The sequence below is a fragment of the Ictalurus furcatus genome, chromosome 18, assembly GCF_023375685.1.
Source record: "Ictalurus furcatus strain D&B chromosome 18, Billie_1.0, whole genome shotgun sequence".
Taxonomy (NCBI): domain Eukaryota; kingdom Metazoa; phylum Chordata; class Actinopteri; order Siluriformes; family Ictaluridae; genus Ictalurus; species Ictalurus furcatus.
This window is the reverse complement of record NC_071272.1, coordinates 23,833,538-23,856,037: the sequence shown is the minus strand read 5'-3', so window position 1 is coordinate 23,856,037 and position 22,500 is coordinate 23,833,538. Positions and strand designations below refer to the sequence as shown.

General features: G+C 43.2%; 1 protein-coding gene across 2 annotated transcripts in view; it reads left to right on the top strand.

Annotated features, from left to right (window-relative positions):
• Positions 1-22,500, top strand: part of plrdgb (PITP-less RdgB-like protein) — a 59,554-nt gene that overhangs the window by 13,095 nt on the left and 23,959 nt on the right. The window contains exons 2-3 of one of the 2 annotated variants that reach the window (XM_053647965.1): positions 10,936-11,031; positions 21,053-21,157. In XM_053647965.1, the coding sequence (XP_053503940.1) occupies positions 10,936-11,031; positions 21,053-21,157 (201 nt within the window). Of the gene's footprint in view, positions 1-10,935; positions 11,032-21,052; positions 21,158-22,500 lie in introns of those variants that run through there. The other variant, XM_053647966.1, reaches the window with a different exon arrangement.

Genomic DNA, 22,500 nt, shown 5'->3' with positions numbered 1-22,500 from the left:
ACTCGTGAGCGGTTCTTTCTTTGGACTTAAGTCGATTTTTCTTGCATGATATCAGCTCGGTCCAGCTCCACTACCTGACAGGTTGTCCTTATCACCATATTTCAGCCTAAAACATGTTTTTGGAATGTAAAGGTAAATGTAAATACACTGAAAGATGTGGAATGGCACGTGAAGGGTCCAAGGTCAGCGTCACATAATAACCGAGACTCTCCGAATAGCGCTTCAGTCTGCAGCCGGGTCTGAGGTCTGAATACTGAAGAGCGCGGGTTCGGTGTTAAGTCAGTACACGTGTAGCTCGACTCTGCGTACGGCCTCGTGTCATTAGGTGTTATGTGTCGTTTCGGGTAATCGAGGTATCGTTCTTGAATCTTCATGAATACCTAAACTTATCCCAGGCAGTTACAAAAAAAAAAAATGTTATTTAACATTTAAATGTTATAAAAACAATGTAGAACAAAGTGTTCTTTTTATGAGCTTATTGGTGTAAGTTTCATGTGCACTGCTGTTAATCGCACAGACAGGATGATATTCAGGTTAGAACACTTGATAATGTTAAGTTAGCTACGCTCAGTGGAAATAAACAGTTTTATCTGTTGCTCAGTGCAGTCTCTATGCAGTCTAGTATATATTACACATGAGCGTGACTATAAATGCAAATACATGCAAATAAATATTATTTAAAACTTTGTTAAAGATTTCTATGCCTATATCGGTTGCTACTACTACTATTACTACTATTACTATTACTACTACTACTACTACTATTACTACTACTACTATTACTACTACTACTACTACTATTACTACTATTACTACTACTACTATTACTACTATTACTATTACTACTACTACTATTACTACTATTACTACTATTACTATTACTACTATTACTATTACTACTACTACTATTACTACTATTACTACTATTACTATTACTACTACTATTACTACTATTACTATTACTACTACTACTATTACTACTACTACTACTACTATTACTACTATTACTACTACTACTATTACTACTATTACTACTATTACTATTACTACTACTACTATTACTACTATTACTACTACTATTACTACTACTACTATTACTACTACTACTACTATTACTACTATTACTATTACTATTACTACTACTACTATTACTACTACTACTACTATTACTACTACTACTATTACTATTACTATTACTACTACTACTATTACTACTACTGCTACTTCTACGGCTACTACTATTACTACTACTACTACTATTACTACTACTACTACTATTACTACTATTACTACTACTACTATTACTACTACTATTACTACTACTACTACTACTACTATTACTACTACTACTACTACTATTACTACTACTACTACTACTATTACTACTACTGTTACTTCTATGGCTGCTACTATTACTACTATTACTATTACCAATACTACTACTACTACTATTACTACTGTTACTATTACTACTACTACTGCTACTGCTATGGCTGCTACTATTACTATTACTATTACCAATACTACTACTACTACTCCCACCACTAATATTACTACTTCTACTACTGCTACTGTTACTACTACCTCTTCTACTATTACTACCACCACTAGCACTAATACTATTAATACTACTACTACTACTGCTAATACTACTACTATTACTACCACTACTACAACTAGTACTTTTATACTATTACTACTACTACTGCTACCACCAATACTATGACTAATGCTACTACTACTTCTACTACCACTACTACTACTAATTTTATACTACTACCACTACCACTTTGTCCACTACCGGTACTACCAATACTACTAACGCTAATACTATGATGAGTACTACCACTCCCATTCCCACTACTACTACTACTACTACCACTTTGTCCACTATGAGTACTATCAATACTACTACTACTGCTAACACTAATACCACAACCTGTACTACCACTACTACTACTACCAGCAGGTAGAGAAACATATCTAATGCACTCACACGTTTATAAGTGATTTATTAACAGATCTGAGCAATAGCTTGAACTCCAGGCCACTCCTATTCAGCCCTGAATAACTACCATGGTAATGATTATTCGGATCCTTTTATAAACCTGCAGCTATATACTAGAATATCCTTTTCTCCAGATGTACTCTGAAACAGCATCTTTAAAAAAGAGTGATGGATGTTGAAGCTCACGACTGAATACTCTTAAGATTCTGATATAAACCAGGTTGTGTTGTGCGCAGACAATTAGTGTAAGAGCGAGGAGTGGTTTTAGCACACAGAGATTTACTTGGTTCAGAGCGACATGCTAATAGATCAAAGCTTACGTTCTTAAGCTTCAGCACAGGACGTTCTGGATCAAGCTCAGCGTGAACTCTGTCCATTCTGAATTTAAGCACCGAAGGATAAAAGAGAGCGAGGCAACAAGCGAGAGACGGGCTCATAGTCAGTTTCTCTTGAAGGATCATTTCTCAGGATAAAAGGGGATTTCAGAAGCTGATTTTTAATTACGGAGCCTCACGCGGCGTTTGAAGCTCGCGATTAGAAGAGGTGCCGAGTTTCCGAGAACCCTTTTGTGTCTCCGCTCTGTGATTGTCCAAATTTATCTGTAGGGCGTGAAAGCTGCATTATGCATGAAGCATCTATTTTTTGTCTGTGTCAGTATTATGTAAATTCGGTAGGTTTTTATTACGGTCATTAGACCAAGATACAGTCACAGAAAAGGCTGTGAAAATACAGCATGTGAGCAGACAGAGTAGTGAACGAATACGCACGGTGGCTTAGTGTTTATTACGTTTGCCTCACACCTCCAGGGTTGGTGGTTCGATTCCTGCCGCCGCCCCGTGTGTGCAGAGCTTGCCCATTCTCCCCGTGCTTCGGGGGTTTCCTCCGGATACTCCGGTTTCCTCCCCCAGTCCAAAGACGTGCGCCGATCGGCATCTCTAAATTGTCCGTAGCGTATGAATAGGTGTGTGAATGCGTGTGTGATTGTGCCCTGCGATGGGTTAGCATCCAGGGTGTCCTCTGCCTCGTGCCCTGAGTCCCCTGGGATAACCTCCAGAGTCCCCTGGGATAACCTCCAGAGTCCCCTGGGATAGCCTCCAGAGTCCCCTGGGATAGGCTCCAGAGTCCCCTGGGATAACCTCCAGAGTCCCCTGGGATAGGCTCCAGAGTCCCCTGGGATAGGCTCCAGAGTCCCCTGGGATAGGCTCCAGAGTCCCCTGGGATAGGCTCCAGGCTCCCCGTGACCCTGTGTAGGTACAGATAAGCGGTACAGAAAATGGATGGATGGACACCTCTTGTACAGTCCTTGAAAAGAAAAAAAAATAGTGCTTGAAAAGTCCTCGAAAGTCCTGGAATTTCATTATGAAGAATGGTATTTTGTCGTATTTTCGAACTTTATAGAAGACGGGCTTCGGTACATTATTAATACGGGAAGGAAGAACGTTTAAAAACGGAATTCGTTACGTCTTTTAAATATTTGAAACGGTTTAACACATGCCTCTCAGCTACTGTAAAATGTACAGCCAGACAAACCTCAAGTTTGCTTAGTAAAAGTCACACAAGATGTTTTCAGCGAATGTGAAACGTGTGTGCAGCGAATCTAGCATCCTGGCTCGCACCCGTAGATCTTGCTGAGGCGGGGACGACATTCATAACGACGTACAGACAAAACAAAATGATGTCGAGATGATGTACACTGGATGTACGCCCTAGGCTGCTGGAGATCTATTCGATCTTTAACCCTGTAATAAACAGGCAGTCGTTGGTCAACAGCAGAAAGTCATCCAGTGTGCAGTCTAGCAGCTCGTTTTGAGCGCTTTCAGACGTGCCTTTGTTCAACCGTGTTCGACAACGCAGGTGTGTTTGCAAGGTTTCAGCCAAATTTCCATTTCAAAAACCAAACAAAAGACCTGAAACTAGCGCAGCGGAACAAGGAGGCATGTTTTTCTCAGTCTTTGTGTGGGAAACAAGGTCACCGCGGCGCACACGCTTTTCTGATATACGGACACTCCTCCCGCGAGCATGGGGTAGCAGGATTCCTGCCCCAACTGACCTCTGTTAGTCCTCGTTGCAGTTCCTATTTTTGACCACCAGGGCAATGTCGATGATAAATCTATCAGTCCCTCCAGGATTTTGCAGAAACTCGTTCAAAATCAAACAAACTCCGCAAATTTATCCGCAAAATTACCGCAGGTTTTCCGCAGATTCGTGCCAGGGTGCGAATGATGACATGATGACGTCGTCACGACGCGCATTCAGCCAAAGGCCTCTTCGATTCGCGTGCGTCGAACACGAGTACTGCTAAGAGGTCTCATTTGCCAGCAAACATCGCTGTGAAAGGCCGTGCAAAACAATCTCGTGCGATTGTACTTTCGCCAATTCAAGTGGTTTTCTGTAAAAAAAAAAAAGAGCACAAAAAACTCCGCAAACTGCATCGCAAATTTTGACGAAAGCCGCAGCAAAAGCCAGCATTTCGGGCCGTAACGAGGACAAAAAAATCCCGCAAAATCCTTTACGGAACTTTTATTGAGCTAAATGGTTGTGCAATGCCTAGATAGGCAAACAGATTACTGCAACATCTGTCAAATAGCCTCATTTCTTTCTTAAAAAAGGTCATCAGTATTTCATATTTGTTAGAATTTGAACTGTATGGAGCTGTGAATGATATATTCATATATATAAATATGTATATATATATATAGAGCAGGGATCTGTCCTACCTGCCTTCATGGATTAGCCGCTATTATTTAATGCTGTTCATTCATCAAATGTGAAAGTTTTAGTAAGACATTTGTCAAAAGACTGAGCGCCCATATGATTTATGACACAGATCAGCCCAGTCTTCCTGCTCCTGATGATTTCCTGCCACAGCTGTTGGTAACAGCGTGAATCAGGAAAGGAAATTTCCGCGTCATATTTATCCATTGAAGCCGATTCCCTGCCCATCTATCTGGATTAAGCAGAAATACCTCGTTCTTATTCATCTTCTGATGTTTGTTCAGGGTTTTTAATGATAACGCAGAAACGGAAGACCTAGCAGGTGGATGCGAGCCCTCGGCTTTGGCCTACAGGACATGAAAAACAACAGCGACCTATTGGCCTTCGTCCGTGTACTCTATACGCCGACCTTTTGCTGCATGTTTGCCTTCCTGGACACGCTCAATAAGCTGACCTTTAGTTGTGTATTTTGTTGTGTTGTGCGTTTATATTCTCTCAAGAAGCAAGAAACGTCCACACCGGGATGCTTTTTAAAGCTATTATAAATTGGTGATTGGTTGGTTTTTTTTTTTTCTTTTCTTGATCCTTTATGAGATTGTATAAATGAGATAAATCTTTTTCTCTCAAGGCATTTGCAGTTGAAGAGCCGTTCTTCATGACTTTATAAGAGCGGTAATCCTTTCTGCTCTGACTGTGAGCTGTGTGTTGGTTGGTGAAGCACGGAGGTGCACTGACCACGTTAAAAAAAAACAAAAACCACAGGTTTGTTTACAGTGCTGAGCTGAAATGTGTAAAAGAGGTCGAGGAAGTGCTTCACGAGATGTGGTTTGTTCTAAGATTTCACCCAGGACTTGTTTCGAAGACCGAAAATTTGTTCGGTATTAAATAATAAAGTGGAGGGCTCGGTGGCTTAGTGGTCAACGTGTTCGCCTCAGAATCCCGCTTTGAATCCCGCTTCAGCCCTGTGTGCACAGAGTTTGCATGTTCTCCCCGTGCTTCGGGGGTTTCCTCCGCCAGTTCAAAGACATGCGCCGTGGTTAACGTCGCTCACCCTTCGGGATCCACCTTGAGATTCGCTCCCCCTGCTGGCTGTGCGTTGGTAATCGCGCCGCGCCGCGCCCAAGCAAGGCCGGGGAGATCGCGTCATCTCTCTGCGGTACGGAAGAGACTGTCCCGTATCTGTAGGAAACACGGCAAGCGTCCTCGTTATGACCCTGCGAGAGATGACACTCGGGGGAACTTTGAGACATTTAAGGACGTCTGGTCTGGGTATCCAGGGCCCCGTCTCGAACTTTTTATACCATTCGGGAGTCGTGCGTTAAGGGGCGGATATGTTATGAATCTCCGGAAGGAACCACTGCACCTCTGCATCATGGTCACATGACCATCCCGGTTAACGAGCACCTGTGTGTATTTAGTCACGGTTTGTACAGCACTCTGACGTTGATCGTCCTCTGTTGTCACGTCATGCTCTCCCGTGTCCTACGTATTGGTTTATGTTTATTTTCCTTGTTCACCTATGCTCAATGTCTTTTGTGTTTGTGTTGAACTCTTATTAAACTTTGGATCTGCCAGCGCGTCTGCGTCCGCCTCGGTCTCCGTCTCCGCGTTCGTGACACCGGGAAAGGCTGCGTAATTTTTCCTCCGGTAATTAGGATCTTAACGCATTAAATGCTTGTCACTCTTCCAGTACGTGCTATAACGGAGCGTAGATGACGCGTAACGAGCGACGGTGTAATGACTGGAAGGTAGAACGTCAATGGTAGAATGAATTTTCATTTCAATGACGTTCAAGCGTTGTCGTTTATTTTCAACTTCTCTGTCATATCAGTGGCAGAGCAGTTTGGGAAATAACCGTAATTATCTTGAGGCAGAGAAGGGGAAATGACAGTGCACCAGAGCTGCAGAACCATCTGTGCAGCATGCGAGGCTTTCTCCCAGCATGCCGCTGTTCATGGCGGGACATCATTCCAGAAATGCCTTTTTCCCTCTGACTGGCAGGAAGATTGACAGGCTGCTGCTAGTCACTATATTTACTGGCTCGACGGTTATTCTCCACTCACAGTGCAGTGACGTGTGACGTGTGCTTGCTGCCTGTTTTGATCCAATTTGGAGTTTTGAACTGTAAATCTCAGCAAATTCTGAATGGAAATGTGTCACGATGAACAATTTCGAGCACGTGTAATACATGCTTTCATTTCCTAAATGACCTCCCGTCGATTTTCTGGGTTCTGGTCGAAGGCACATTTGGACAGATTTGGTTTTTCAGGATCTCTGGGACTTTACAAATCTGTCATGTCAGATTAGCTGCTATAAAGTAGCGTAGCCGGTTCGAATAGCTTCGCTGCTCACTCACCTGCTTCACGACATGGGATTTGAAATGCGAAACGTTCGCCTCGTGCTCTGTGTCTAGTCTCGGATGTTACCGTAGCTGGTAGCTTCGTACCATGATAGTGAGCGGACTAATTAACGTAGGTAGCAAGAAGAAGAAAAAAAACCTTCCAAACAAAGCGATATCAGAGCGAAACAGCAGCGTGTCGCGTGGAAGTCAATTCGGTCCAAAGCAAGACCACATGTGCAAGACCGTCTGGGAATCTGTGAATGCGTACAGGAATCGAAGCGTTCAAGGTTTTTTTGTTTGTTTGGTTTTTTTTTGTGCCGTTAAAAAGTTCACGTTCCTGCGATAAGATTAATGCCGTGTATTAACACACGCCTGCCCAAGTCAGCCATTAGCAATAAAGCCAGAGACGGAGCTAAGAGCTACTCTAAGGCCTAGTACAAGTTATTGGATGAAATGTGCCGCAGTACTGGCGCTTTGCCCCGGCGGTCTCTGTTGTACCGTTATATTGTCGTAACTGCAGCTCGTGGCATTGAAAATCCCAGCTCTCTTAATGCTGTGTGTTTATTGCTAGGCATTGTTCAGGGCGAGAGTGGCTCCATCGTGTACGTACAGGGATCGCGGAGTGCGTTTGTGAAGGAGGACGTGAAAAGCGTTTTACCGATCGCTAACGTTCGAACGCACAAGCAGTCGCTATCTCCCGACCTTAAATTCCAGCAACTCCGTAAACGAGCGCCGATATCTCACCAAGTCCGGACACCGAGTTCTGAGCGGTGACGTCTGTAAGCCGTACGTTTTAAGAGCGTTGAGACCCGAGGATCGGCTCACTAATGAATTCCACTAGGAGGGCTGTTGAGATTAGAGTGCTGAAGATGACCCTTCATCAGCTCTGAAGAGGGGAAGAGAAAAGGTTGTTGTGGTGTTAAGAACCGATCGTCAGTGAGACAGTGAAGTCTCCACGTTCATGAAGAGAAGTGGCAGAGTGAGATCAGGGGAGTGCCGGGGAAACGCGGCGTTGGGATTAAACCTAGTAGAGATATTAATAGTTTATTAATTTTGTCAGCTACCGCGTTTTAAACCACAGCGGGGTTCAATTTTCTCAAATCTGATTGGTCAGAAGATGCGAACGCCGCCCGCATGGCTCGGACAGTAGTTCCGGCTCGAACACGAACGATGAGTTTATGTTCACGCGCCCGTTCTGAGACGTTACCATTTCCATAGTAACAGCTCACACGCACGGACTTACATGCGCGTAATCTACGACTAATATTAAACACGTTTTTTTTTTTTTCAATCGAAAACGTGTTATTTTAGAAAGAGAAAGAGAGCGCGAGAGCGAGGCGGGGGAGGGAAAGTAATTCAGTAACAGGTATTGACTTGCGCTGTGGACGTCCCACAACATTAACGTCCCCGTGAAGTGCCTCGAAAACGTGCCGCGTCATACGTTATATGTGTTAACGGTCAGGGCGGGACATTTTAAAGTGGCTCCTCCCTTCTTTTTTTTTTTAAAATAGCCAATCGCATTTAGCCTACCTCACAGCACGTACTTGACAGTTAGTACCATGGAAAAATGCCTGCCGTGAAGCCGTGAGCTGGCACGAATACCTAGGAATTTAAGCCGTTTCCTTCTTAATCGACTTACAGCAGGAAAACGGAATAAAACGCACGCGTCCGAACAAGCCGAAGATACGTTCACGACCCACGCTTGCTGATAGGATTCCTCACGCAACGTCAGCAACTGCGGCGAGGCGATTTTTACAATGTCAGGGGCGGGACACGTTAGATTCGGGAGAGCATTTGATCGGACAGATCCGTGTCGGTGGCAGAGGGAGACTGTCAGTTTGGAAAGCGTAGTTCTTCTAAATGCGGATCTTGTCATTGTTTTGCAGCAACACTAGCGTAACCTTAAGGCGGACATATTCATACTAAGAGCCACAAAACCTCCATTTCGGAGTCGTAGACCGAAGAACCGAACGTTTTTAACTGTACTGTGGAAAGCGGAACGCGATCCAAACCTCCACTAGAAGAGTTGATGAAAAGGGAAGAACATTTTTTTTTTTATATATCTAAACCTTGTCCGGGGCGTTCCTCTGGGATTTAAGAGATGATTGAGGTCACTGTGCTCGCCGCCAGGAAATGACCACCTGCGTCCCGAGCATGAATCATTTGAACCGAGCTGCTGTTCTGTAAGAGAGATCTATTGCTAGATTCGCTGAGGAAGCCACAGGCTGTGTTCCAATACCGAACCTGAACACTAATCAGCAAGGGCACATTGTTATTTCTTTTACGTTGCATGAATCATTATTGGATTTTTGTTTTATTGCTCCTTCTCCTCCGTGCAGCTAATGCGCCTGCCAGCGGGAACAGTTGTTTTCGTTTAAGAAGTACCAGGAGAAATTGCGCCCTATCTCCAAAGCAGTAGGGAAGAACGCGGCGTGAACAAAAAGGTCTTCTCAGGCTTATTCAGAGCTCGGCGGAATCCGGCTCTAGCTCTGGCGGCACGGATGCTGTTTTTTTAAATAATTTTTCATGTTTTTTTTTGTAGACTAATTAGTCGCGCTCAGCTTCAAAGTGGCACTCCTTTAGGGATGTGTTCTTGCGACTGTATTTCCCCAGAGGAGGAGAGCGCGCAGAAAAGCTCCCCCTTCCGCGGTTTCTCCTGCGTCAGACACGATCGAGGAACAAGACAAGAGTAACAAAGAGTGTCAGCTCTAAGACATGTCCGTGATGCATTGAAGGGTTTGTTTAAAAAGCGAGTGAAGAGGGAATGAGTGTTTCATCTTTATCTCGTTTTTAATTAGCATATATGCAAATTCCAAGCTTCGGGTTTTTTAATCGGTACCGGCTTTAAAAAGTTCACCAAGCTGTAAATTGTGCCGCTGTGGAAAATCACTCGTTGGTTAAGACTACGTAGGTTTGTGCGATCGAACAGTTTAATTGTCTCTATATCATATCACGCTGCCACCGTATCCAGAGATTATATTACCAGACCTGACAACCTTTACGTCTGAAATCACCTTAAATACGCCAAAACCGCAGTCCTTTTTAAAGATCGGTCTTTTTCTCCACAATGAAATGACGGATGAACCAGTGGACGTATGAATCTGTAACGATTGGCGGAAGTGTTTTGGACTCTCCACAATTAAGTGAAAATGCCCAGAAGCCCCGCCCACTTCCACCATCTCACATGCTCTCGCTTTATGTCGAATGTTTTGAGTTCTTCAATATGCAAAAAAAAAAAATCCGTCAACGTACCGTACGTCCGACTTTGCTAACGTCAGACAGCAAAGTCAGACAGTGCACCGTTAATATAAAGCAACTGTACTTATAATGGATGCCGCCGAAATAAAGAAAAAAGATTCAGATATTTTAAATGTGGCCATATCGAAGTGACAAATTACGATGCTAATAATGATAACGTCATGAAATAGTAGGCTCAGATGCCTTCAAACACTTTGAGCAGAAGATCAACAGTGAAAATGTCGGCCATGTGGACATGAGACGTTAGGATTATATTGAAAATGCAAAATGATGGGTTTTTTTTTTGTTTTTTTTGCTGTTTACTGGACGTAACAGCGAAATCTCTTAAAACCTAGCATTTGAATGGGCGGCTGTGGCTCAGGTGGTATAGTGGGTTGTCCACTAATCGTAGCGTTTGATTCGGTTCGATTCCTGGCCCACGTGACTCCACGTGACTCCACGTGACCCCACATGCTCAGTTTCTTTAGAAGATTAAATTGTTCATTGCGATTTAAAAAAAAAAAAAAAAAAAGTAACCAAGCACGCCTTTGGTATGTGTGCTTGCAGGGAATATTCTTTATAAATGAAGAACGTCTTTAATTGGCACAGTTGAAATGACCCACTTGTTTCCTAGATGCATCACGAAAATTTAGCGCGTCCCACTGGAGGCTGCAGAACATCGTACAGGAGTCCATGGACAGCTCGGACGAGGAGTTCTTCGATGCCAGAGGTAAGAAGTGACTTTCTTCATGCTGCAGTGTTATTATTTAACACTGTTATCTAACACGACCAGTCGTTGTTCCTCCGCTTGTTTCTGAACAACACTCAAGACCCGAGTGTGTCACCGCGCGTGGTTGCGCAGTTGTCGGAGTGCACGTAAAACGAATATAAACATCCCATATTTGCTGCCGCAATCCGACCGGAGTAGCGCTCCTTCGTATCAGAATCCACATTAACCCAGTTCGCACTAGATATCTGATCGCTGTTGGCTTACACACACACACGGTAAATATTGGTTGTGATGGAGTGTCTGAGAACACAATCTGTTCAAATGAAATGATTCACGATCTTCGAGGTGCAGGATGTATAATAATGAAAACTTTAGATTGCAGGCTTATTGCTGCCTTAGGGCTTCCGAGCACGTTGCCCTCAGGACGCAGGACGGACCGGAGTATAATGTAAGAGGATGGATGTGGCTTTCTGTCTTTTAGAAAAAGAGAAAAGAAAAAGACATCAGTGTAACGTTTCGTTTTGGACATCTACGTCAGGTTATTTTCTGTGAAGCGGGGATTATTGTGGATTTTTGTGGAATGAAGCACAACAGTACTTATAACGGTGCTGCGGGGGTTTCCTCCGGGTACTCCGGTTTCCTCCACCAGTCCAAAGACATGCATGGTGGGCTGATTGGCGTGTCCAAAGTGTCCGGAGTGTATGAATGGGTGTGTGATTGACTGGCACCCCGTCCAGGGTGTACCCTACCTTGTGCCCCATGTTCCCTGGGATAGGCTCCAGGTTCCCCGTGACCCAGTAGGATACGCGCTATAGAAAACGGATGGATGGATGGATGGATCTGCACTACATGGCCACAAAGTTGGAAGCACATAATTGTATGGAAATTCCCCTTCGATGGAACCTGTTCGAGCATGAAGACAGGATTTGCCGAGTTTGTTATGGAAGAACTCGAGCGTCCTGCGCAGAGCCCTGAGCTCAACCCCGCTTAACACCTTTGGGATGAACTGGAACGCCGACTGCACCCCTGGCCTCCTCGCTCCTGCCCTCATTAACGCTCTTGCAGTTGAATGAACACAAATCCCCACAGCCACGCTTCCAAAATCTTTTGGAAAGCCTTCCCAGAAGAGGTGGAGGTTATCGTGACAGCAAAGGGGGAATAAATCTGGAGCGGGATGTTCAACAAGCACATTTCTGGCAAGTGTACGTGTGATCATTCGCCCCACATTATTCTTATCGTGCCATGATGTAATGCACCGCTCAACCCTAATAGCTTCATTCAGTCAGCTCGATCGCGATCTGGAGTCTGTAATCATTTATACATGTATTTTCTCCACCGTTTTCAACAATAAAACGGTTCACAACGATCCGTCCTAGAGATTTCCCGAGACCGATCCCTGTTTCGACAGTGAACGAATCGCGCGCTGCAGTCGCATCGTTTTACACACGGAGTTTCCTTGACCGATTTGGCTTAAAGAATATAAAAAAGGCATTAAATAACGTATCAGAAGAGTTTTTTTTCCGTTTCTTAGGGCTGGGAGATGTGGGAAAAAAAACACCATATGATGATTCTGTAAAGTATTTATTTCTACACGATGCATATCATGATATTTAGGTCTGATAAGAATTTTCCAGCAATACAGTTGCTTTAAAGAAAGAATGCCTTAAAAAATTTGTCTTGTTGTTTTGTATGCTCAAGCTGTATTTATTTACGTGGGTTTTTTTTAAATAAAGTGGTGGCTTGACGGTTAAGACTCCGGGTGACTGATCCGAAGGTCAAGGGTTCGAGCCCCAGTACTGCCGAGCTGCCACTGTCGGGCCCTTGAGCAAGGCCCTTGACCCTTTCTGCTCCAGGGGGCGCTGTATCATGGCTGACCTTGCGCTCTGACCCCAATTTCCTAACACGCTGGGGTATGTGAAGAAAAGAATTTCACTGTGCTGAAATGTATACGTGACTAATAAAGACTCATATCATAGTGCACATATGAAACAGTTTATTCAGTTTTCCCTGGAAGTGGAGATTTTTGCCACTAAATTCACTTTCCACAATGTTATCATGACACCGTTGGAACCTGTCCCATATATTTAACGAGCCCATTTGTCCAGACCTGCAGAGCCAGCCGTCTTATTTATCAGCAGCATCCGCTTACCATGACAGGCTCTCATGGGCACGAAGCGCTCGCCTTCTCCCCTGTTTATCCTCCCGTAAACTGTCAAAACATGTCAAGTGTTAAAAACGATAATGCGTTTGTTATGGATCCGTGCTACCTAATTAATATTTTTTATCAAAGTGTTAATGTTTTGCAAGGCTAGGTTTGAGTAAAGAAAAAAAAATCCCAAACTATTATTGGCTCATAATTCAAACACAAATCTTTATATCTCTGCACCGTTCCTGCCTGCCGTGATATTATTGTAAATACGAGCTGACGCTACAGAGCAGATGAAATATTGCCCCTTCGGCGTTAAATTGGATTTTTCATAATCTAAAAAATACAGAGGCGGCACATTGCATTACAGCGGCAAGGATTGATGTTCTGCGCTGGACCTGCATGCCAGAGGATGTAGCTAAGCTAGCTAGTAATGTATCACGATAACAAGCATGTTCAATCACGAGTGGAAAAAAACAAAAAACAGGAAATATGTAAGGTAAAAATGTTGAAAATCCAGGACGCTAGGGGCAGGACCATGCCCCTGCTTTTGCTTCTGCTGTGTCGTGAAGACCCAGGGTGACGCGGCGCTAACACTCCATCACTGTACGTTTGTTTAGCTAATATTTATAAAGGTCAAGTTACATAGAGACTCAGAAAGGTCTAGAGGAGCAACTAGCATGACTAAGTGCTGACATTTACCTTTCAATTCTTCACCGTTTTTATGGTTATAAATAACCATTCCACGTATGAAAAACTTTTTACGTTTTGTCATGAATGTCGAATAAAGCAGCCTGTACAGGATTTTGCGGAGTTTTTTTTTTGTGATCGTGGCGGCCGAAAAACGCTCGATCTTGCTGTGGCTTTTTTTCACAATTTGCGATGCGACTCGCGGAGCGCTTTCTTGCGGAAAACTACTCCAATCTGCGAAGTCGCACTTGCACGGAATTGTTTTGCGCGCTCTTCTCGGTAAATGAGACCTTTTAGCCGTACTCGTGTTCGACTCGAGGGCTTTGGCTGAATGCGCGTTGTGATGACGTCACATGACGCGTCTTGGCCCAAATCTCTGGAAAATCTGCGGTAATTTAGAAGAATGTCAAGCTCCTCTGAAGGTCACGGAGTTTGCTTGATTTTGCGTTCATTTATGCGATCGGAAAAATCGAGGGACTGATGAACCCATGCTTCTCTATCCGTTCGTCTTTAAACATTGTTTTAGTCATCAACTTTAAAAAAAAAAACAAAAACAGAAAAAAAAAACCAAGCCATGTTGTCACTTTGCTAATCTTACCAGAGATGTCTCTAGCCATGTAGCTAGTCTCAGGGCAAATGAGCGACCTCTAGCTAAGTAACTGATATATGTATATGATAGAACTGTGAACTTGCCACTTGAACTTGATGAGACAAGCAGCAACAGAGGTTTCGCTCCAGAATCTGGGCTGTTTCTCCCCCAATACATTTATCCCCAGTGTTTTTTTCAGTGAAATACTTTGCATTTTGGAATTTGCCTTTAGCACCACAAAACCAGCGGCGACTTCTGACCATAGATTTTAGTGAGGCAGGATGGCATTAATAACGACAGACCCTCAAACAAACTTCAAGAGGCTACCACATTTGACTTATGCTATAGGCTACTATCTGGTGAATTTTTAGAGCGACCCTGTAACAGCCAGTTGAAAGTCAAAAACATATCATCCCGTATACAGTCTGTCAGCCCTATTTGAGCACTTTTAGACATAACGGTGTTCCTACCAGCATGTTTGAGCAAAATTTCCAAATTTCCCCACTACGTCTTAAAAACCTCACAAAAGACCTGAATCTAGCCAGAACGATTTGGGAATTGGAAAAGGGAGACTCCGGTGAACTAGGTCACCGCGGCGCAAACGCATTTCCGATGTACAGACATTATCCACTCCGTAATCCTCCTTTCCTTTCCGTCTCACAACTTTTTGCAAGATATCTCTTACATTAGAAATGGTTCTGTACATCATAAACACACCGTCTGCGCTTTTTTTGTCTTTGTGTGTATTAGAAGTGTATTAGATTATTAGATTATGTATCGATTATTTGCTGTGAAACCAACAAGATCTTGTTGTGGTCAAGATCTGATCTGGCAACCCTGTTATTAACCTTCTTCCCCCGCTAAAAAAGGTTCATAGTGTAAGCCCGGGGCAGCGTGATTCACGCCCCAATGGGCCTCCGTTAGCCTTTGTTGCAGTTCCCATTTCTGACCACTAGGTGCAATAATAACTCTATGGAGCTAAATGGGGCAGCAACATTTGTTCACTCAAAAGAATTATTTCAAATTGATTCGAATTGAATATGGAGTTGTGTATAATGAGTTTATAAAGGTTAATATTTGTTGAACAGCTGATTTATATATGTGTATATATATATGTTTGGTTGGGATCTGTCCCACCTTGACGACTGTTATCTTTGAAGGCTTTGTAAAATGTGTAAATATTGGTTTGGTTTTACATTCAGTAAGTATAATGAAATGAATATTATGCTTCCAGAATGTTAGATATTGAAGTGTTAGTATTCTGCGTCTGTTTGTGTCTGCTGGGAGATTTATTTTTGGTTTGTTTTCTTCTCTCTTTGATGTAACACTGTGCCTCATTGTTCTCTCTGTTGTTTTTTTTTTTTATGCCGCTTCTCGCCGTCATTCTGTCGTTTGCCATCAATGTCAATCTTTCTCTCAGACGTTACGAATATTCAGACTGACTGTTGCGGTACCTAAGGTGCTCGTCAGGATCAATATGCCGGAACATACTTGACAGAAACGCGCTGTTGTCGGTTCAAAGCTGCCGGCACTGCTGCCTTTAGAGCAACTGTATAGTGAGGATTCAAGATGAAGATATACACACACGAATCTCTTTATTAACAATAATCGAGCTTTTCTGCATTCGTACACCTCCACTCACTCCTAAACGCACGCCATGTGTGAAACCCCTTCACGTTAAACACGTCACATTATCACATTATCCTGAACTGAACTGAAATGGATTTCTTATTTACACGTATATCTGAATCACAGCTAACGTGCTAGCATTTTAACATCTGGTTACTCTCGTAAGTGAAAAAGGACGTAAAACATCGCATTTTAAGTAAGTATCTACTCCAATTCAACTGAAAGACTCAAAGACACCACTGTTTATTGATTTAATTTAATACCTAGTACCAAAGACATTTAAATTCAAATTAAGACGACGTTTGTCTTTATAGCAAGCTTTATTTTTTTTAGAATACCGACCGACAGGCTTTTCAGAAGTCCCGCCCATCCGGCACTCGTTTTAAGTTTAATAATAACATGAATATCCTTTTTGAATATAAAGAGGTCAAACAGAGTGTCTATAGACGATTAGAAATCAGTATATTTACACCATAAATTATTTGAAGACTCCTTCATGAGTTAAATCTCTTGCAGAACCATCCTCAGTAATCTCATTCGTCTTTAGGCTGCACCATGGGGGTCAATAGTTGTAGCGTACTCTAATGATAAATCGAGGGGCTCCTATGCAAAATGTGTATAGATTGTGATGTCGGATAGTAATATAATATAATATAATATAATAATCATAGTAAATACCACTGGATATGGTGTCAGAATTACGTAGGGACGTTTATATATAACGGTTATATAGCGAAAGTGGCAGCGAGCCAAAAGAAATATTCGATTTTGTTTTATAAGTAATACTAAGAAATAAAACCGTAGTAAAACTGAAACGAACGACACAAATACTCCGGCTATCTAGGACAAGGATGTAAAGTAAAACGGAGCGGAACCCGAAGCAGCCACTCGTGCAGAGATTCCCACCGCAGCCAGAAACCATCCAGCCGCTCCAGCGGAGACTCCGTCTAGCACCGTGCCGTGAATGTTTGTATTGGCTGTTTGTCCCCGTCCCCGTCCCCGTCCCCGTGTCTGTGTGAACCATGTAATTAAAATCCCACGAGAAAATGTTTAACTTGGCTACATCGCCTTGCTTTGAGCCCATCACTGACAGGAAATACTCCATTTGTTCAGCTTGATGCAGAACGATACGGCTGAGAGATTACACGCGTACAAACCGTAGATCTTCTGCGCTGTGATATCAGACACAATCACCGTACATCAGTTTTATTTATTCATTTTCCCAACTGGCTGTATTTAAAACCTCATCCTGCGCGCCTGGCTTCAGCATCGAGGATACCAGCTGAATGGGAAAAGCTCATTTGGAGTCAGTATCTGATTTAGAAAATTTGTTGTTTATTTTGCTGCTGCACGTACAGTAGCTACCCAACAAAAATTTTCTACATTTTTTTCAAAAATTCACCGGCGAGAAAAGCTAGCAAGCCGAGGCAAGACTGGAAAGTAACCTAAATATAAAACACGTCATTTCAGTAAAATATAGTTAAGATCTTTTGGCAGAAAAACTGAATTGTGGTCAGAATCTGATTTTTTTTTTAATTGTTTTATAGTTTAAAAAAACAAACAAACAAACAAAAAGAAATCAGCCAGAGCAACTGCAGGTTGTGCTGCGAAAAAAAATATCTTCGCAAGTGAAAAAAAACAACAATCTTGAATATGGGTAAATATATCTAATATATAATATTTCTTATATACATACGTATACATCTTGTATATACTCTTTATATACCCCTGTATTGTTCTCCTTACTCTCTCTATTTTTCTGCACCTGTCTTGCTGCTGCTGTGACGCCCTAATTTCTCCGTCTGGGGATTAATACAGTCTAATCTTATCTTATTAAGATTATTATAAATCAGATATGATGCTTTTATATATGTCAGGAGTCAATTTTTTTTTTTTTTTTATTGCCGGATAATTTTGCTTCTTTCTAGAAATTAATTCTTAAAATTAGAAGGAAAAAAAAAAAACCCACCGCATCTGCTGATAGAACGAGATTTCAAGCTTGGAATAAGCCAAGCGTGTAGAAATAAAGTCTAGAAATTTATGATCTTATATAATAATAGGAAATACTTTTGATAGGATGTCACTTTTTGCAACGTGTTTACGTTGCATTTACAGAAAAACAAAAAACCCAAATCATCTGCAGCGCTATAAAGGATTTTTTTTGTTGGTATTTCTAGTTTGTTGCATGAGAAACCATCTGGCAGTGTGAATTTTATTTATTAATTTAAGAAATAAATAAATAAATAAATAAGTAAGGAGTGATGCTGCTGCTTCACAACATCTGCACAGCTCACCGCGTCTTTTCTCCGTCCTGATGAACCAGTAATGGCGCTCTTTAAACAGACGTGCTGTTTCGAGGGGAAAATAAACAAGGCTTTAACGCACTGTGTTTGTCACTGATGTTATCTCACGCTACCCAACACTCAGATGTGAGAAATACCCCCCTCCCCCGTCCCCGCTCCAGCGGTTGTGGAACGGGCCGTGTAGCCTCTGGCTGGAGCTTAACGAGCGAGTGTAATGATAATGAAATGGGTTTCTGCAAGACTATTTGACATAACAGATTTCATTCTCACAGACTGCCTAGTTAGTTCACAGCTGGAGGCGAAGAGCGAAGACGCAGACCGAGTGATCCATCTTCATTAGATCATTTCTGTTTAAAAAAAACAACTTCTTTAGGCCTTACCCCACTTTCTTTCCCCGTCGGTTCCAAGACAGCTATTTTTAGCCCTCGCACTTGATGTTTTTTTCCCCCCGGCTCTTTCAGCCTCTGTGTGGTTTAGCATATTCAACGTTCAGCCTGGTTTGTTTGCTCCAGACTGAAATTTTCCACGCCGCGCCACAACCGTACGACTCGCTCAAACCGGTTCAGTGCGAAACGCAGTCCGTTTAGATAAGACACGCCGAAAGCATCCGTTCAGGTGAAGACACCCTTCGAAGATTGTCTTTTTTTTTTTATTTTATAACCGAATCATTTCCTGATAATCTAGCGTTTTAATCCCTGTTCCAATAGCAATGAGTGGTTTAAATGAAATGACACTTTGAACATTTAGATCAAAGTGTAGTCGTGAATTTGTTTATTCACGACGAGAACATTCGAAGAAATTAGAGACGAATGTATCCTGTTTAAACGTCTTTAAATCTCTCAAATCTGAGCGGGTAGCACGTTCGCCTCACGCCTACAGGGTTGGGGGTGCGAATCCTGCATCCCCCGGGAGTGCGTGGAGTTTGCGTGTTCTCCCCGTGCTTCGGGGGTTTCCTCCGGGTTCTCCGGTTTCCTCCTCCAGTCCTAAGACATGCGCCGTAGGCTGATCGGCATTTCCAAATTGTCCGTAGCGCATGAACGTGTGTGTGATGGATTGGCCCCCCTGTCCAGGGTATCCCCCCGCCTTGTGCTCAGAGTTCCCTGGGATAGGCTCCAGGCTCCCCATGACCCTGTCGAGGATAAGCGGTGTAGAAGATGGATGGATAATAGTATAGGTTTCATTGTATCGTCATGATTGAAACTTCTACGCTGAATTTTCTCGCTCTGGTGTTTACCGCTGACACGATGTGTAAAGCCCCAGCTTCCAGAGACTATTACAGAATACGAGGCTTCGGAGGGGAAAACTCCCTCGGCTTTAACATCGCTCCCATCATTCCGTCAGGTCTGTCTGTACAGCATGCGATTTTTTATTTATTTTTTTTGCCTGTGGTTTGATTAGAGGTTAAAACGTTTCTTTTATTCTTCTGTAAATGGAGAGGACGGAGAGCGACCGCCGATAACCTTTTAAACGTTTTTATTTTATTATTATTCGCAGAAAGAGAGCATGGCTCGATCTGTTGTTTCCTATTCATCAGACTTTCATGTGTCACGTTAAAGTTCACCTCGATTAACCTTCTTGGCAGATTGAGTCTGATCGCCTCTGGCTTATCATTGGATTGAGCGGCTCACGTGTTGCGAGGTAAATCTCTGTGCCGAGTATGTTAGAAAGGAACGATGTCGTTTAACAGTGTTTAATGACGTATTTCGTTATATCCGCGTGATGACTGGACCGCATTTTAACGACGCAACGAGTAATCACTGCAGCCACAGAATGCGTACACGCACATATGCACTCGCCGTCCACTTTATTAGGAACACCTGTACATTCATGCCGTTATTAACACGGCGGGTGAAGATCGCGAAAAGACTCGGCGATGTTATCCGTGTCCAGTTTTCGGAGTCTGTGCCGATCGTGCGGTCCGCAGTCACAAAAACGACCCGCAAAACTCCTGTACGGACTGACTTCTTGTGGTCTTCTAGCTCATCCAGATCAAGAGCTGTCTTTGAGATGTTTTTCGGTTGTAAAGAGTGTTCATTTGTTCTACCTTTAGCTTTCCTGTCAACTCGAACCAGTCTGGCCGTTGTCCTCTGCCCTCTCTCATCAGCGAGACGTTTCCACCCCAGAACCTGGATGTTTTTTCGCACCGTTCTGCGTAAACTTTAGAGACGGTTGTGCGTGAAAATGCCATGAGATCAGCCGTTTCTGAAATACACTGGCACGAGCAACCATGCAACAGTGAAGGTCACAGACCCCATTCTGATGTTTGACACGAACTTTAACTAAAGCTCTCGCCGTGTATCTGCGTGATTTTATGCGCTGCAACGCTGCCACGTCTTGACTGACAGGATAATTGTTCAAATGAGTGGCGTTCCAAAAAAAAGAGTGGTCGTGAGTTGGGTTTTTTTCCCTCCGTGACACAGGGAAAACAAACTCCGATGGATTGTTGACAATGGCTGCTTAATTTTATTTGCCATTATGGATTTAATTAACAACTCGAACTAATAACTCCGGCTGCAACCAGCAAAGGAAATTGCTTGTTAGAAACAATCCGAGTAAACGTAGCTAATTAGTTCGTGCCGCACGAGGACTCGATTAGCGCGTCATTCCCAAAGCAGTGATAAAATGGTGTTTGGACTGCAAATGTGTTTGTCTCCTTGTTGCCAGATGTTATGGAGGGGAAGACAGCCATCCTGCTGGAGATGAGCCAGTGGAACTCGAACGATCTGGTGGAGCAAATTGAGACCCTGGGACACCTGGAGCGCTCACGAGGTACCTACCTTATACACCTCACCTGCAGTGTCAGTAAACAGAGTAACATACTAACACATACGAACATCCTGGGAGGTTACACCGCCTCGACGTGTACGGTGCTAGCCAAAAAACTACGACTTGTTGGGTAGAGAAGAGAAGGTTATGTGATATGTGTGTGTGTGTGTGTGTGTGTGTGTGTGTTGTCTTCGCACTGTGTTGTCTTCTGCTGCATGATTGAATAGAGGAGGAGAGAAGGGAAGAAGACTAATTCTGCACGGGGGTGATAATCACCATATCGCCACTCTCGCTCTTTCTAAAACCTTATTAGCGCCGCAGGAAGCACAGTGACTCAGTCTGGCAGAGTCTCTCACGCACCAGCCTCATTTCACTAATACCATGTGGCATCTTCGAGAAATTATCTGTGTGTAAATAGGTTCGCAAACTGATTATTACCCGAGCCTCATACCGCTGAGGATCATGTTGCCAGTGGATAAATGCCGGGGATGAGACCGGCTTCCCACGGTAGTCATTTGGAGTTTTTATTTCACGCAAGCGGATGTTCTGGAGGGTCATCAAGCGCCTGGAAGTGAAATACGTTCGGAATTACACACAACTGACCATGCTGTTATGCAAAAATAATTATGTGCGCTGAAGCAGGGTGGACTACGCCGCACACATTCGTTTGATATATATCGCAACGGCCCTCAGGCTCGGACCCTTTGAATGACGGACGACGGTATGACAGTATGGCGGAGTGGGTATACTAGTTCCCACAGAGTGAAGCTCACGCAACGTTGAGTTCCCTTTGAAAGGGAACGTCTGGGTTATGCATGTAACCGTGTTCCCTGAGAAGGGGAGACGTAGCGTAGCTTCGTCATACCGGGGCATGCCTGTGAATCGCGTCTTCGCCTCAGATAATAGAGGCTGAGGACGTGGTTTAACGGGTGCCGTTATATAATCACGCGACGTGCGAAACGTCAAGTGCATTTACTATACAAACGTTCCGGAATACGATTAAAAATAAATAAATAAATAAATAAATCGAGCTAAAATCTGCCGAAAAGGAGTCGCACTCAGTCTCCAGACCTTTATGTGAAGAGGGCTGAAGAATCAAGCAATCAGACAGTTAGATTGGACGCGTCATAAGGAACGTTACATCCAAAAGCTGTTCCAAGGATGCGAGAGCAGTTAGAGAGAAATCGAAACAGCACATATTAGACAGTAGATCTGTGAAAGTGAAGACACTAAATGTCTCGTAAGCACTTATCACATTTCTGCGTCTTTCTTAATGAAGAAGGATGATATTTACTTTTAAAAAAATGCTTCTTTTTTTTTAGAGACAGAGAGTGCAGGATGAACAG